Source organism: Chanodichthys erythropterus, chromosome 21 (genome assembly GCF_024489055.1).
Source record: "Chanodichthys erythropterus isolate Z2021 chromosome 21, ASM2448905v1, whole genome shotgun sequence".
NCBI classification, from domain to species: domain Eukaryota; kingdom Metazoa; phylum Chordata; class Actinopteri; order Cypriniformes; family Xenocyprididae; genus Chanodichthys; species Chanodichthys erythropterus.
Window position 1 is genome coordinate 7,953,282 of NC_090241.1, and position 15,258 is coordinate 7,968,539.

Here is a 15,258-nt window from a genome sequence, read left to right on the forward strand (position 1 = left end):
TAAGGTCAGAATAACTTAAACGTTATAAAGGAATTATAGATTTAATTACATTAATTTTTAGATTTAAAAACTGCGAGGACCATTTTTTAAACAATAGGACAAGAAACTCGAGGTAGAGCAAGGCAATAAATTACTTTTTCAGACAAGATACAGTAACCAGAGATAGTAATTCACAAAACATGTAAAGCAATACAAATTAAACACAATAAATGAGTAAAGATAAATAAAAATAAATAACATGAAACTTAAAAGAAAAATAATCTTCAGAAAATCAGGAGGTAATAATGAACGACGACCGAATTACTGAGGCTTAATTAACCTGTGCTTCAAAGTTTATGGCATGTCATTAATATTAATTACGCACGGTAATGTTTATGCAGTAAGCCTACTTGGTTGGCTGACGGGCATATACGTTCTGACATTGGCGTGATCGCTAAGCAGTTGGCGAATGATAAAAGCGTGGTTATTAATATTAATTAGATTACGTAACCGAACGCAAGTTTCAGCCACGCCTTTGCGACTCACATGAGCTCCACATAGGCAACGTAAAGGAGTGCGGCCTGTCGTAAAACATCTACGAAGAAAACACACAGGCGCGCGCACAGACACATACACGTTCACACACACACACACACCGTCAAGCCGCCCGATCCTGTGCAGTGGCTTTGTAACGAGCCATCGCAGTCCAATGCGATGATATTCGTCATATGCATCCGGGCTGTCAGGCTGATCTGGTTAAAAATGAGTCAAAAGCCAGTTTGGGCTGTTGAAACTGACCTGGTTTAAATGTCAGTGGCGCTTTCAGTTCATGCAACATTCCTGGATTCGTAACCAGAACACAAGCTTCGGGTCAGGAGTTTCGACAGGCTGCTTTTGTTGAGGCAGGTGAGTTTCCGACTAATAGTAAACTGATTTATTAATGCAGAGATCTTATTAGTCTTGTATATGTCGTTGCCATTTGTTATTATGATCTGATATTTATAAAATGACAAGTTTTGACATCAGTGGGGGTTTCAAAAGTGTTAAATCTAAATCTAAAATAAGTATTTTATTCAAGAATATGTTGTTGGACACATCTTTACAGAATTGCACAAGTGTGAAATGTTTTGACACCTTCTAGTAGTGTCTATCTAAATGTAGAGTCAGTATTTTTGTCTAGTATCCATAGCATACAATAACAAAACCTAGAGTTCTACATCAACTCTGGCATTAACTATGGCATCTATTAATAAAAAGTGCACAAATATAATATGACATGGTCAATGCTGGAGTTAAAATGTAGTTTACATGACTTGCAATTTCAAAGTCGGTAATATAATGTTGGCTCTGTGAACATGTTGAGTTGGCTTGAGATGATGTCATGGATCTCTGTTTATTTTGGGATATTTTTTCCTTCTCTCAGAGTCATATATTGCACATTTACTGTTATCTGTGGCATGCAAATATGCTTTTGGGAATTGCATCTAAGCACGGGGCTGTTTTAAATATGTGCTCTATTTGTCGACAGGGCTTGGAAGAACAGAGGAATTTTTGGAATATCAAAAAGCTGCTGGTGGAAAGTGCCGGAAACGCACAAGTCCAAGTCATCTGGGATTCGTACCGTTCACATGATGGATGTGATTTCACCGTGCACAGAGGAAATGACTCGATCTGTCACACTGGATTAACACAGACTCCTATTCACCCATTGGTGGGATTTGTGATCCACGAGCAAATGTGGCATTTGGGCAAACTCCTTTTGGCAGGATGTTAACGCCATGAGGGCTCGGGAATATTGATCACATTATTATTGGGAAGATTTCTGCCTACATGCTCAAAGCTTGCAGTGCAGAATGGCATCGACCGAGAGACTGTATGAGGTTTGGATGCTGTACTGCAATAAGGTAAACAGCTTGCAGTGGATGCACTTTCATAGTTAATGCATTTAATTTCTCATGCACATTGCATCACTAAGCATGACCATATAATCTCTTTGCACATAAGAAGGAGCGCTGTTTTATTTATTTATTTCTTGTGCAGTGCATGTGGCTGGTACACTGTGTTCTATACAGTATGCGAACGCTCGTCATGACATCAGAATGCCCTCTGGAGAGATCCATTGATCTCAGGTGTCTGTGAATGTTCATTTCTGTTCATCGATGGAGATTCTACCAACTCCCTCTGTGATGTCATGTAAAAGTGGAAAAAAATTTCCTTCGCGTTTTACATGTAAAGACGACAATCTTGTCAAAATGATCCCTGTTCACAAAGATCCGCAAAATGATTAAAAACGCTGTATTATGCTGCCAGGCCTGTAGTTGGCGATGTCACTTTGTAAAGAAACACTACCCGCATATAAACTGAATGCATAATGCACATGCGTGTGGCATCACCATTTTCACAAATTAGTTTTTTTGTAGTTTACACAAAAGTAGTTTTCTCATTCCAGAATCCTCTTCACTCAGATATACGTCACAATATGGAAGAAAAGTCTATTGCAACTTCCGTTTCATGCCATATTTTCATGTTTTATATATATATATATATTAATGCAATGCAAGGCAACATTTCTATTTATCTATTTTAAAGGGTTTTTTGGTTTTTTTTTTAGTTGAAGTGTTTATATTTTACTTTATTTCAGCTTTATTTTAATTGCATATTTTTAATAATTTTAGTTTTTAACAGCACTGTATAGCTGCAGACTGATCTTGGTGAGTAGTTAAACACAATAGCATACTTCTTTGTCTTTGTGTTTTGTGTTGCCAGTATAGATCTTTAACTACTAGGTTACCACCACGCTCGTATTGTCAGATCCTTGTTGTTATTGAGACTGTTGTGATTATCAGACTGCGGTGAGGTTAGGTTGCTGTACAGGACATTTAACACTGTAATAATAATCCAGAACAAATGTAATAATAACAACACATTTTTCAGACCGTTATCGTTTCTACAAGAGAGGATATTTTGCTTCCTCAAGAGCCCAAGTGTCTGCAGTTGTCAGCAGTGTCTTGTGGGTCTGTCATGTCAGCGTAATACAGCGATTAAACCATGAGCCCCTCAGAGCCGCGGCTGTCCACAGGGACTCGGGACTTATCCAGATGACCCGTCACATAAAATAAGATTTTACTGAACATTAGCCTTCGGTTGTGGCAACACGTGTGTGATTTAGGTCTAAAAGGGATAAAAAAAAAGTTGGAAATGGTATAAAAAAATATAAAACACGTGCACGTTTCACTGATCAGGTTTTAAATAATTTATCTATGGTTTATTTGAATAGGGACAGATACAATATACATAGATAAAACTGAAGCAACAGCCGTCTAATGCAAGTATCTTTGTGCTTGTAGCGAAGACTAATTTGCAACACTCGTCCCTAAAGCGTAAGTCATGAGATATGATGATAAAAGAGCATCATGAAATATGATCCGTGATATATACTATGGAAGCTTGTTTCTGCTATGGAGTAAAACTATTAAAAAGGTAATTACTACTTTTTATCTCACAATTCTTTTTTTCTCGCAGTTGTGAGTTTATATCTCACAATTCTGAATTTTTTTAGTTGTAATTGCGAGTTTATATCTCACGATTTTGACTTTTTTGTCGCAATTGCAAGTTTATCTCACAAATCTTGAGAAAAGAATCTCGCAATTCTTAGAAAAAAAGTTAGAATTGTTTATATATATATATATCATAATTTTGACTTTATTTCTCGTTATTCTGGAAAACCAAAATCAGAATTATGCAATATAAACTCCGAAAGTCCGAAATGCAGTTACCTTTTTTACTTAAAAAAAAAAAAAAAATTAAACAAGCTGCCATAATAATCTGTGAACAACACTTTTGTTTCAGTTTTTAATCAAATAGTTGTCTTGAAACTCTCACTGTGAGATGTCAAACCTGCCAGCCCATCCTTAACATGATTTCCGCCATGAGCTGATAGTCAGAAGTCCACTGTGGTTTTGTTTGCTGCAAAAATGACCTTTGCTTTTGTTTATGGTTCCTGCTCTCATACATTAACCAGCCTGTGATCTTCAGAACGCAGCGTGAAGTGACATTTCCTCTTGAGCACGTTAATGCAGCCTAATGATAACCGTTATGTCTGTCAGATTTACATTTATGTCTGTTAGATTAACATTTATGCATGTTGGCAGACATTACAACCGCTTTTGCAGTGCATTCTGGGACATGTGTTTGTTTGTTTCCTGGGGCAAAATGAAATGGAGCCCAACCTGCTCAGCCTCTATATTTTCTGTTTTATCTGTTCACAAAACATAGAGAACATAGCTGCAGACAAAAATCAATAATCTAACCCAGGTTCTGGGAACCTTTTGGTCTCATACTGAGAGCCCATATTTGATTTTGAGTAGTGTTTTCCTGTTTAAACACCTGTATTAAGGTATGACAGCAAACCCTTCCCTTGTGTACACCTGTGTTTCCTGCTCAGAAGTATCTGAAGTATGGTTTTGTCCATTTTCAGTGATAACGTATGCCGTTTGCTTCCATAAGATGAAGAATGAGACAAGCCCTATTTCTTAAAATCAGTTTTATTGGAAAATATATTTGGCTGTAAAAAAAAGTTGTGGTTGCTAGGGTGTTGCTAAGGTGAAGCATTTGCTCTGGTGTTGCTAGTTTGCTCTAATTGGTTGCTAGGTAATCATTTCTATTTATGACTCGAGTCCCTCCTTCAATGTAATGTTGCTTTTCATCTCATGGCAAAATTACTTTAATTACATTTCTGATTACCGTTCTTATCTTCCATGAAGTCTACATTTTAAGTCCGGTCCAACTTCTCCTACTTGAATGTTGTGACTATATACACTACCATTCAAAAGTTTGGGGTCATTAAGATTAACCTCTTATACTCACTGAGGCTTCATTTATTTGATCATAAACAGTGTTGAATATGTTTATTATTTTCAAAGATTTGTTTAAAAGATATACAGTAAATGCATAGCTATTTGCTGAATGATGGTGGTAAATGAGAAAGTATCATAGTGTTTGCCTTTCTGTTACTAATAATATAAAAGTAAACGCTGCAATACTTTTTCATATACCGTTTACTTTCTCTCTTTTTAAAAAAAAACAAAACAAAAAAATGAAAGACAAATGTAAGTTTAAGTAAAGACATTTTTGCTTGTTAGTATAGTTGCAATTAGATCATCAAAGATCAGCAACAAAGACATTGGTTAATAAAGTGAGATTAAATACATGAAGTATATTTGTGTAATTTTAACATTTAACTATTGCAAGTGAGTTTGCGAGTAGGGTTGTCAAAAGGACTGACTTCGGTACCAAGTCGGTACTGAAATTTAATAAATGTGGCAATATCAGCATTTCCCCTATAGGATTTTGAGCGCTGTTGAGCAGATTCTTAAACGCCTCTGATTGGCCATTGTGTTCACGTGCTCAACAGATACTTGCTCTGTGATTGGCTTCAATGGTCAACACTTCAAAAACATGTTGTAAATAGACATCTTTGACGCTCTTCACCATCTTATTATCATCATCTTATTGTTTTTGCAGAAACCATGATTACATTATTTCAGGATTTATAACTTTTGATCAATTTAATGCATCATTACTTAGTAAATGTATTAAACATATTAGTGACTAAAACTTTTAGTCAGTAATGATAAACCAAAATGCTAGCAGTGCCGGGAGTTAAAGGGTAGTTAAGTTGATTATACATCAATGTTTAATTTTTAGTGATTTGAACAGACCCTAAACCTAACCTCAAGTATGAGCAATAGTAATAGTAATATTAGACTTAGCAAACACTACTAACAAGCACCCTTTATTTGAAAGTGTCAAAGTCTTGCATTTTACAGTGGTTACTTTTAGCATTAAATTAGATCCAGTTTGTCAGAAACTAGCAGGTCATTTGGTAATTTTCTCTTGGGTTGGGAGAGAAAAACACTGATGTTTCCAATTCAGTAATAAAATTGGTAGCTAGCATCTCCTAAAAAATAAAATGACATTACAACCTCATAAAAACTATTATTGTCCAAATTGGGTTAGAGTCTCCATGATCAGTGTTGCTGATTTTGCGATGGAAAAATCCACCAAGTGTTGCAACTTTGCTGTCTGTCTGAATGACAAAAATGCCAGATGGACAAATGTCTACATGGCAGATGAGTGAATGAAACAGAGTTGAAAACAACTGAAGGAAGAACCGGACAGACTGAATAAAGCTTGCATGGTGAAAGTGCTCCCTTTTCATATGGTCTATTTACTCAAGCAGTTTAATAGAAACTGGTCTTTGTGTTTCCTGGTTACAGTCATGATCCCATAAACACACACATACGCCCCCTCTGAGATAATGATAGACTGCACAGAGTCACTGAACACACACACACACACACATGCTGGAGTGTGACAGCAGCAGTTGTCTTGTGAATGGGATGGAGCTACTTGTGTGCTGACCTTTGACCCAGTTAAGACCAGCGATTATCAGGGCTTGTCCTTCAATGATGCCTATAAACGGCTTTTACATGGCCGTGCGCTATTAATACACGTACACACACGTACAGTACTTATCCATTAGTCCTGTTTAAAGAGGCACAATTATGATTTTTAATGATGCTTAGCATTATAAAGCTCTCTGAGATCAGGTCAGAACTTCTACACAGTACACACCTGTGCTGTTGCTCATAAAGCAGATGTTAATGAATTGAATTTGCCTGCACATCTGTAGATCGTGAGCTCCATAAATCATCCAGGCTGTTTTCTTTTGCCTTGTTATCCTTTCACCATCTCGTCTGGTTTGCAGGGAACTGCAGGATGTATATACACACACACACACACACACGGCAAGTGTGAGGGAGAGGAGATAAGGACAGCGGGATACAAAATTAAGTGTGAGAAAAGTTAGAAAATCGAGATAGTGGGGTGAGAAAGAGAAAAATGTGTTAAAAAGAGAGAGAGGGAGATTGGAAAGCACAGTGCTGTCTCACTCACAAATACCCTCTTTCCTCACCATGGTAACAGTCCCTATCCGATCCTCGCAGGAACTCGAGTTCCTGTTGTGAAGGATTATTTGACTACTGAAATGCACAAGATATTAGACGAGAAAGAAGAAATGCAGAGACATCCATTCAAATGATCATGTCAGATCATCTTTCAGGGTTTAAAAACATATTTTTATGAAATCGTTATGTGTTTTTTGCAAGTTATGTATTAATATCAGTGTAATTCCTGTGAAGCTTTAGCTGGTGATGGCCTGAGTTGAAGGATATAACTTTGCATAGGCAGAGATGGTTATCGCTCAAGTCTTGTGCTAAAGCATGGAGGTTGATGTGTAGGTGTTATTTGAAGTAGTGGCGCTGTTCCAAAACCTAGATTGAGTTTCCCACCTAGACAGCATTTTCTTTCAAAGTTTTTTTTATTTTTATTGATATTTACATCATAAATCGCATATAACAATGCCCCAACCCTCACCAAATATTGTCCATTAATTCAGAAAGGAATTGTAAGTAGAAGAACCGAGCATACACATATATGTCAACATACATCAACCTCCAGCCATATATAAAGAGACACATGCACATACTCGCAGGAAAAAAAAAAAAAACAACCAAAAAAAACAGCCAATAACAGGGCATGATTTAAACAGACCTATCAACATAGTCAATAAAAGGGTGCCACATCTTAAAAAATGGTTTTTCTGAACCTTAAAGGTTACCTTGGCATACAGTAGTTGAATAACAAGAGTTCATTACATGGAAATGACATACAGTGAGTCTCAAACACCATTGTTTCCTCCTTCTTATGTTAATCTCATTTGTTTAAAAGACCTCAGAAAAACAGGCGAATCTCAACATAACACCGACTGTAATGCAACAGTCGGGATCATTAATATGTACGCCCCCAATATTTGCATATGCCAGCCCATGTTCAAGGCATTAGACAAGGGCAGGCAGTAGCTATTAATGTCTGGATCTGTGCACAGCTGAATCATCAGACTAGGTAAGCAAGCAAGGAAAATGGCGAAAAATGGCAGATGGAGCAATAATAACTGACATGATCCATGATATCATAATATTTTTAGTGATATTTGTAAATTGTCTTTCTAAATGTTTCGTTAGCATGTTAAATGTGGTTAAAGTTACCATCCTTTCTTACTGTATTCACAGAGACAAGAGCCGTCGTTATTTTCATTTTTAAACACTTGCAGTCTGTATAATTCATAAACACAACTTCATTCTTTATAAATCTCTCCAACAGTGTGTAATGTTAGCTTTAGCCACGGAGCACTATCAAACTCATTCAGAATCAAATGTAAACATCCAAATAAATACTATACTCACAGGAATCGATGCATGCATGCAGCATGCATGACAAACACTTTGTAAAGATCCATTTTGAGGGTTATATTAGCTGTGTGAACTTTGTTTATGCAGTGAATTATAGAGTTGAGAGCTTGGGGCGGGGAGTGCGAGGATTTAAAGGGGAAGCATCCTGAATCGGCGCATTTATAATGATGCCCCAAAATAGGCAGTTAAAAAAAATGAATTTAAAAAAATATATGGGGTATTTTGAGCTGAAACTTCACAGACACATTCAGGAGACACTTAGATTACATCTTGTGAAAAAGCCTTCTAGGGCACCTTTAATGAATACCTAATTTTTTCAAGGCAGATACAAGACGACATATCTATTAAGTATGGATGGGTGGGAAAAGATCTTTCTATTTTAATAGTATCACTCTATGTGCTAACAAGGAAGAGAAAGCAAGGACTTTACATATAGATGCTGACAGCCACGACTCCTCTGGAGCTACTCCAAATAATGCCACCAGAGGTTCTGGTTCTAAACTGTTTAAGAACTGCAGAAAGGGTGTGAAATATTGATTGCCAGAAACGCTCTAATTTGGGGCATGTCCAAAACATGTGAATTAATGATCCCTCATCTCATTTACATCTATTGCATGTTGGGCTAGTACCGGAAAAAAAATTAAATATTTGAAGTAAGCAATAAGGTATGAGAGGCTGTGCTGTATCATGAATAAGTCATGGCTGAAGGGCGTTGTTAGGCACGACGCGAAGCTGCAACCCCTTCAGCCATGACTTATTCACGATACAACACTAGCCTCGAGTACCTTATTGCTTTTATAAAACGATTACCACACAATACAATTATTAAAGCCAAAAATATGTATCAGTGCAACTTTCATGAAGTAAAGTTTCACTAAAAGCCTTCCTTCCGCCTGAAAAAATTGTCCCTGACCGTTAACGGCAACAGAAGTTACATTATTACGCCATTAGATGGCGGCAAAGACTGTCTTTATGAGAGTGTCAGTCAGTAGCAAAGACTTTTGCATTGAAAAGACTGAATTGTTGTGAACATGGAATAAGACGCAAGTGATAAAATGCTTTAACTAGCACTGTTAGTCACGGGAAAACCCCTTAACTGTTAAAAGGACAAGATAATACATCGGACATTTAAACATATATTTTTTATTATGAACATAGGACTGACCTGAAAGAAAATGCTAAATCTGAATGCAGGTAATAAACTCGCTCACTCGATCTCTTTCTCACAATACTCTTCTACATAATACAGTAAGCTTCAATGAACAATATCAATTGAGAACATACAGTTTACGTTGCTAAGGGTGTTGTGTAGTGATACACAGAACCGTTGGGTGAAGCGGTCATTGCCATGTTTTAACACAGCTATTGACCAATCTGAATAATAAATGAGCTCTGTGTACTACTTTGAACTGGGAGTGAATGCAGAGCACACATTGACGATGAGTGGACCTATTTAAGAATACAGTTCCATGTGTCTTCAGAAAGTGGTCTGTCAACCTAGACAGCATTTTAAGGCATCATATTAGCACACAAGGCTGGAAGCAGTAAGAATCATAATTGTTGATAGCAATATGCATCCTTCATGGAGAAACTGACTCCAGAATACAAAGCAACAAGATCAGTAAAAAGATAAGATTTTATATTATAATAAAAAGAATTTATCTTTGTTTTCCCCATTAAGTTGAAACAAACCGTTTTACCCAATATTTGTGTTTAATTTTTTTTTTTTGTGTGTGTGTACGTTAAAGTTTGGCAGGGATGACGTCATTTTGTAGGCCAGCCCATAATTTGAAGAGCATCATCCTGTTTCCCTTGACAAAAAAACAAAATAGAATTTTTCCATCAGCTTTGTAAACGTCAAAATTCTTACATGTTTTCTTCATCAAGATAAACTTCCCATATGAACACAACTTGAAGCTTAAAGGCCATAAGCATAAGTAAAAAGCTAAATGAAGACTATAAAAAACTACACCATGGCTCCACTGTCAGTGTCACCATTAGCTTCCGACAACTCTTTCAGTTATTACTTAAAAAAAAATCTACATGTTGGAAAGTTTGAGTGAAAATAATTTGCAAGAGCTCGATTATAAACTAAACGATGCTGTACAAGTAAACTAGTAAGTAGATGAGTTTACCCATTTGGTGTGATGTTTAATTTTCCAGAAAACCTCTGTAGTTCCATTTAGCCACTTGGTAGCAACCACTTTTTAAGAGAAGGGGTATTACTAGATGTATTTTATGTTCTAGAATAAAATATGAAAAAACCTTGAGCTTGTGTTGACCACAAACCATATTTCAGACATTTACCAGAAAACCTATTAAAAAAACTCATTTCTAGGCATTTTGACTGCTGCACCAAAGTCCCTTTCAAGGAAAGTCTGTTCACTCTGCGGCCGTATATCTGAGACACCTCCAGGCAGCTATTTTGGGCATCCAAGACCAAGTCCTATCTATTTGAATGGGGGAATCCTGAAATCTCAAAAACTGCTTGGCGAATTTACAATTAAATAACATATTTCAAATCAGCAACAAAATCTGACATAAATGATGTTTCTTATGCCCATATAGTGTTAAAAAAAGCTTATTTTTCAGGCTAGATGAGCCAATGCACATGTAGTCCTAAGCTTCAAACGGCAGCTGAGGTGACGCAATGACTTTATCAATCAGCAGTTGGCACTTTTACTTAGAAGGCGGGATATATTCCACCATATTTCACATTGCAATTTCTCCTATTCATAATAGGAGTGAACAGTCTTTCTATAGTCTTTGGCTGCACTCAATGTATGTTCTTGTTAGCTTAGCAACCAATTTGTGTACTTATGCAATATTCTATAGTGCAAGTAGTGTGTTCACACTGAAAATTACAAAAAGAAAAATTATACATTAAATACCCGGATGATGCACTAAATTAACGGAAAAAACAAAGTATAGAATGTTGGACACTTCATGCACTCAACTGTCACAGCTTTAATTACATAGCAGAGGGGGAGGGGGTATCCGACTCCGTTGTTAAATGACAAAATATCCTTATATAATTCATGCAGTACATGGATGAGTGCATAGTGTGTCGTTTGGGATGCAACTTATGCCTTAGAAGGCTGCTGCGTATGTAGACACCAATACAAGTTTGAGAGGTTTAAAAAGTTTGCTAGGCTTGTAAATGCATGTTTTGTTTTGTTTTGTTTTGTTTTTACAAATTGAGGGGTTAGACAGCATTATTTTCTGTGGAAATTGACATCTCAAGCTTGAGCATGTTATTTCTTGAAAGAGGCAATAACAGATATATTAAATGCTTACAGGAGAAAGAGAATATCCTGCATACTAGAAGTCGATTATTATGGCAAGTCAAAATAGACAGGAAGTCTAGCCCATGTGATTAGAGTGAGCTCAGTGTTGTAGCTGTAAGTCATATGCCCGGCATTAGTGATTATTTGGTTTGCCCAGTCTCTTTGCCAGAGTCTGTGAATGCATAACCATTTTTGAAAGAAGCCTTAGGGATGAGACTGTTAGTACTGAGTAGTCATTTATCAGATGCTGAAGTTTTTAAAGTCCCAATGAAATCAAAATTGACAATTCTTATTTTTAAATGGAATATTGCAGTGCTCATTATAAATTAATTATCCATGTACATCATTTTTTTTAAATTCATGTGCCTTGAAATCTATTAAAATAACTTCCCCTCTCTTTTGCAGCAACATCTCTTTGATATTTTGTATTGGCGTGAACACGGGACAACTGTCACTCACGTGAGATCCACCAATAACAAACCACAACCATCCCATCAGTTTCCAATGCGCAAAGTCAAGTGCCACCCTACATTTGTTCTTGTTCGAGAAGCTGTTTCACTCTGATATTCGTCAATAGGGAAGAAAAGATTATCGCAACTTCTATTTCACGCTGACTTTAAACTGTAATCTACACACTGATTTTACCAGAACAAACAAATCAAGTAATAATATTATCATGCAGGACTCATTCAGGTGTGCAGGTTACAACAAAATAGTTTCCCCCAGGGCATGCAATACAGCATGCACAGCATAAAAGACTACTTAGAGTTAATGTTTAGTGCTTTAGGAAGAAAAACCACTTTAAATGGCAACTTGACATGCATGAGTAGGAGAATGTGACTGAATCGACCCACACCCTTCTAGCCGGAGAGGGCATCAGGAGCGAGGCAGTGTCCGTTCTGTGGCGTGAGCTCTAAATAAACAGGGTGTGCCACCTTTGGCCAGATCCAGACATCTGTGTCTTGCCTCTGGATCCCAAATGAATGGGGCTTTTCTTTTGCGCACACACATAAACACATTCTACTTTTCTTTTCTTATATTCTCACTTTTTTTGTGTTTGAAAAAGTCAAAAACAGACTCTTTTTGTGTTGTCCATGTTTCTGAGTTGTCAGCTGTTGAGAGTTGTTTTTTGGCATGGATGTGCATAGCTGTGTTCTGATGATCTCACCGAGAGGAATTTTTGAGCATGATTTCCTGTTCTGGATTTCTGAGTCTAACAGCTTAAGCATTGAACACACAAATAGCCCCATTGAGTCGTGACACAGTCCAGTCACGTCAATTAAAGCGTCACGTGTTTCATAAACTCATTAGATTGCCGCCAGCTGTTGATCGAGATTTAATTCTGACCGTAATAATCGGGGTGAAAGGGTTTGTTTGTGGACGTTCCTAAGGAGCGTTGTTCTAGGTCAAGCTACTCTGTTTTCTGGAATGTTGGAATGTGTACCAGGTTGGCGATTCCTGTTTGAATGTGGTCAGGCCAGTTTGTTAGTCGTCAGGTGTCTTGTGTTGCACCTGATATAATCCACCCACTAACCTGAAACATTTGGACACACCTTGGATAACTGTTGATAGCTAAATGCATTCCTTTAACTCAAGGTCATGGGTTTGATTCCCAGAGAATGCATGAACTGATAAAATGAATACGGGTCTTTTTTTTTTTTTTTTTGGTCCAAAGGCCTTAATAATAATAAAAAACAAAGACATGACATCCAAAGTATGTAAGGTAGTACAATTAGATCTCTTTTATTGAATCCAAAAGGTTTTAATGATATTTTGCCACATATAAAGATATTTTAAAGATTTTGAAGGATCAAAAGTCATTCGGTTTAACCATCTAAAGGCCAATACAGCCATTTAATTTGTGATTAAAATATCTTAAAATGTAATAAATGTATATATTTTTTTATTAAGGCATGATTTTATAACATCATATATCAACATATTGCAAAATGGTAGTAAAATTATGTGTAGAAGTCGTTGCTTTGTTATGAGAAAAAATGTCCAGAAAAAAAAAATCATTGATGTCATTTGAAGTAACCAATATAAAGGCATTATTTTGGATCAAGTCATGCGGTCAATATCATGTGACAGAATGTGACATCATTCAAACACCTGCAAAGGACCACATGGTTTTGAAGCATAGTATCTATCTTTTCACTATTCGAAAAATTCATGTTTTCACTTGCTCATACACATGTCCTGAAACATCAGGTCATTCGGTACAACCACTATAAAACATGGAAAATGCTGTAATATTTTAAAAACTTGTACTAAATATAAAAGGTTTGATTGTCCTTTTGCTAGCTAGCTAGTTAGCTAGATTAGCACATTAGCATTGTTTGAAAATATCGTCATTCGGTACAACCAAAAGTTTTATTCAGTAAGACCAAAATTGTGGTTAAACCGAATGACTTTTTTGGTGACAAATTTGTAAAAAATGATAAAAGCAGTATTAATTGGTTATAAAAACCACATAATCTCATTGTTAACACTGAATAAAACTTCAAAATTAATTATATTTCCATTATGGTTTTTTTACACTTATTCATAAATGACCCATACATGAATACAACGCAAGTCACTTTGGATAAAAGCATCTGCATGCAAATGCTAAGGCACATATAGCAGTAGATTGTATCTCCATGAATATTTTCTTTCATGATTAACACCTTCCATTTTCTTTCTTTGTTGTTTTCTGAAACCTGTAGAAGGACCCGGACTATCTGAAACTCTGGTTGGAGATCTTCATCGGCTCCTATGAGAGATGCCTGGATGTGGATTTCGAGAAACCGCCAACCAGGTAGACTTTACTGCAGTCTAGCTACGTTCATCAATCAATCTGACCTTCTCACAGATGCACCTCATGAAGACCGATCAGGAATGAGGTTATTAGTTTGCAGGTTCTTGTGACAACTCTTTAAGGGTTAGTTCACCTAAAAATGGAAATTCTCTCAATAATTGCTCACCCTCATACTACTATCGTTCAACTTCGGAACACAAATAAAGATCTGAGAGCTTTCTGTCCCTCCATTGACAGCCTACACAACTACCACATTCAAGGCTCAGAAAGGTTGTAAAGACATAATTAAAGTAATCCACGTGACTAGTGGTTTAACCTCAACTTAATAGAGCCCCATTCAGTTGCCAAAAGTCGGCAGCGCTCCATTGAAATGAATGGGATCCTGTCGCTTTGTCGCTGCGTGTCGCTCGTGGTGTGAATGGGGCTTAAGTCACGCAAGTGCTTTGTTTGCACAAAAAAAAAACATTTACCACATTATTTAAAGATTATTAATCTCCATCGCACATTCATGCAACGTCTGCTCTCACATCAAAACCACACTCATGCGTTGTGGTGCTCTCATGAATGTGTGTTGGAGATTGATAATTTGTAAATAAAGTGGTAAATTATGTTTTTTTGCACAAACAAAGCACTTGCATTACTTCATTAAATTGAGGTTAGACCACTGGAGTTACATGGATTGCTTTAATAATGTCTTTACTACCTTTCTTGGGCTTGAAATTGGTAGTTGCGTAGCTGTCAATGGAGGGACAGAAAGCTCTTAGATTTCATCAAAATGATCTTCATTTTTGTTCCAAAGATGAACGAAAGTCGTACGGGTTTGGAGCGACATGAGGGTGAGTACTTAATGACAGAATTTTCATTTTTTGGGTGAACTAAC

The 15,258-nt window shown here is 36.7% G+C and overlaps 1 protein-coding gene across 12 annotated transcripts in view; it reads left to right on the plus strand.

The window, feature by feature from the left end:
• The first annotated feature begins 601 nt into the window (after positions 1-601).
• nbeal1 (neurobeachin-like 1) overlaps positions 602-15,258 on the plus strand; it is a 72,396-nt gene continuing 57,739 nt past the window's right edge. For 11 of the 12 annotated variants that reach the window (XM_067372953.1, XM_067372954.1, XM_067372955.1 and 8 more), the window contains exons 1-3: positions 602-885; positions 1,508-1,883; positions 14,287-14,378. In XM_067372953.1, the coding sequence (XP_067229054.1) occupies positions 1,833-1,883; positions 14,287-14,378 (143 nt within the window). In that variant the 5' untranslated portion in view covers positions 602-885; positions 1,508-1,832. The remainder of the gene's footprint in view (positions 886-1,507; positions 1,884-14,286; positions 14,379-15,258) is intronic. The other variant, XM_067372948.1, reaches the window with a different exon arrangement.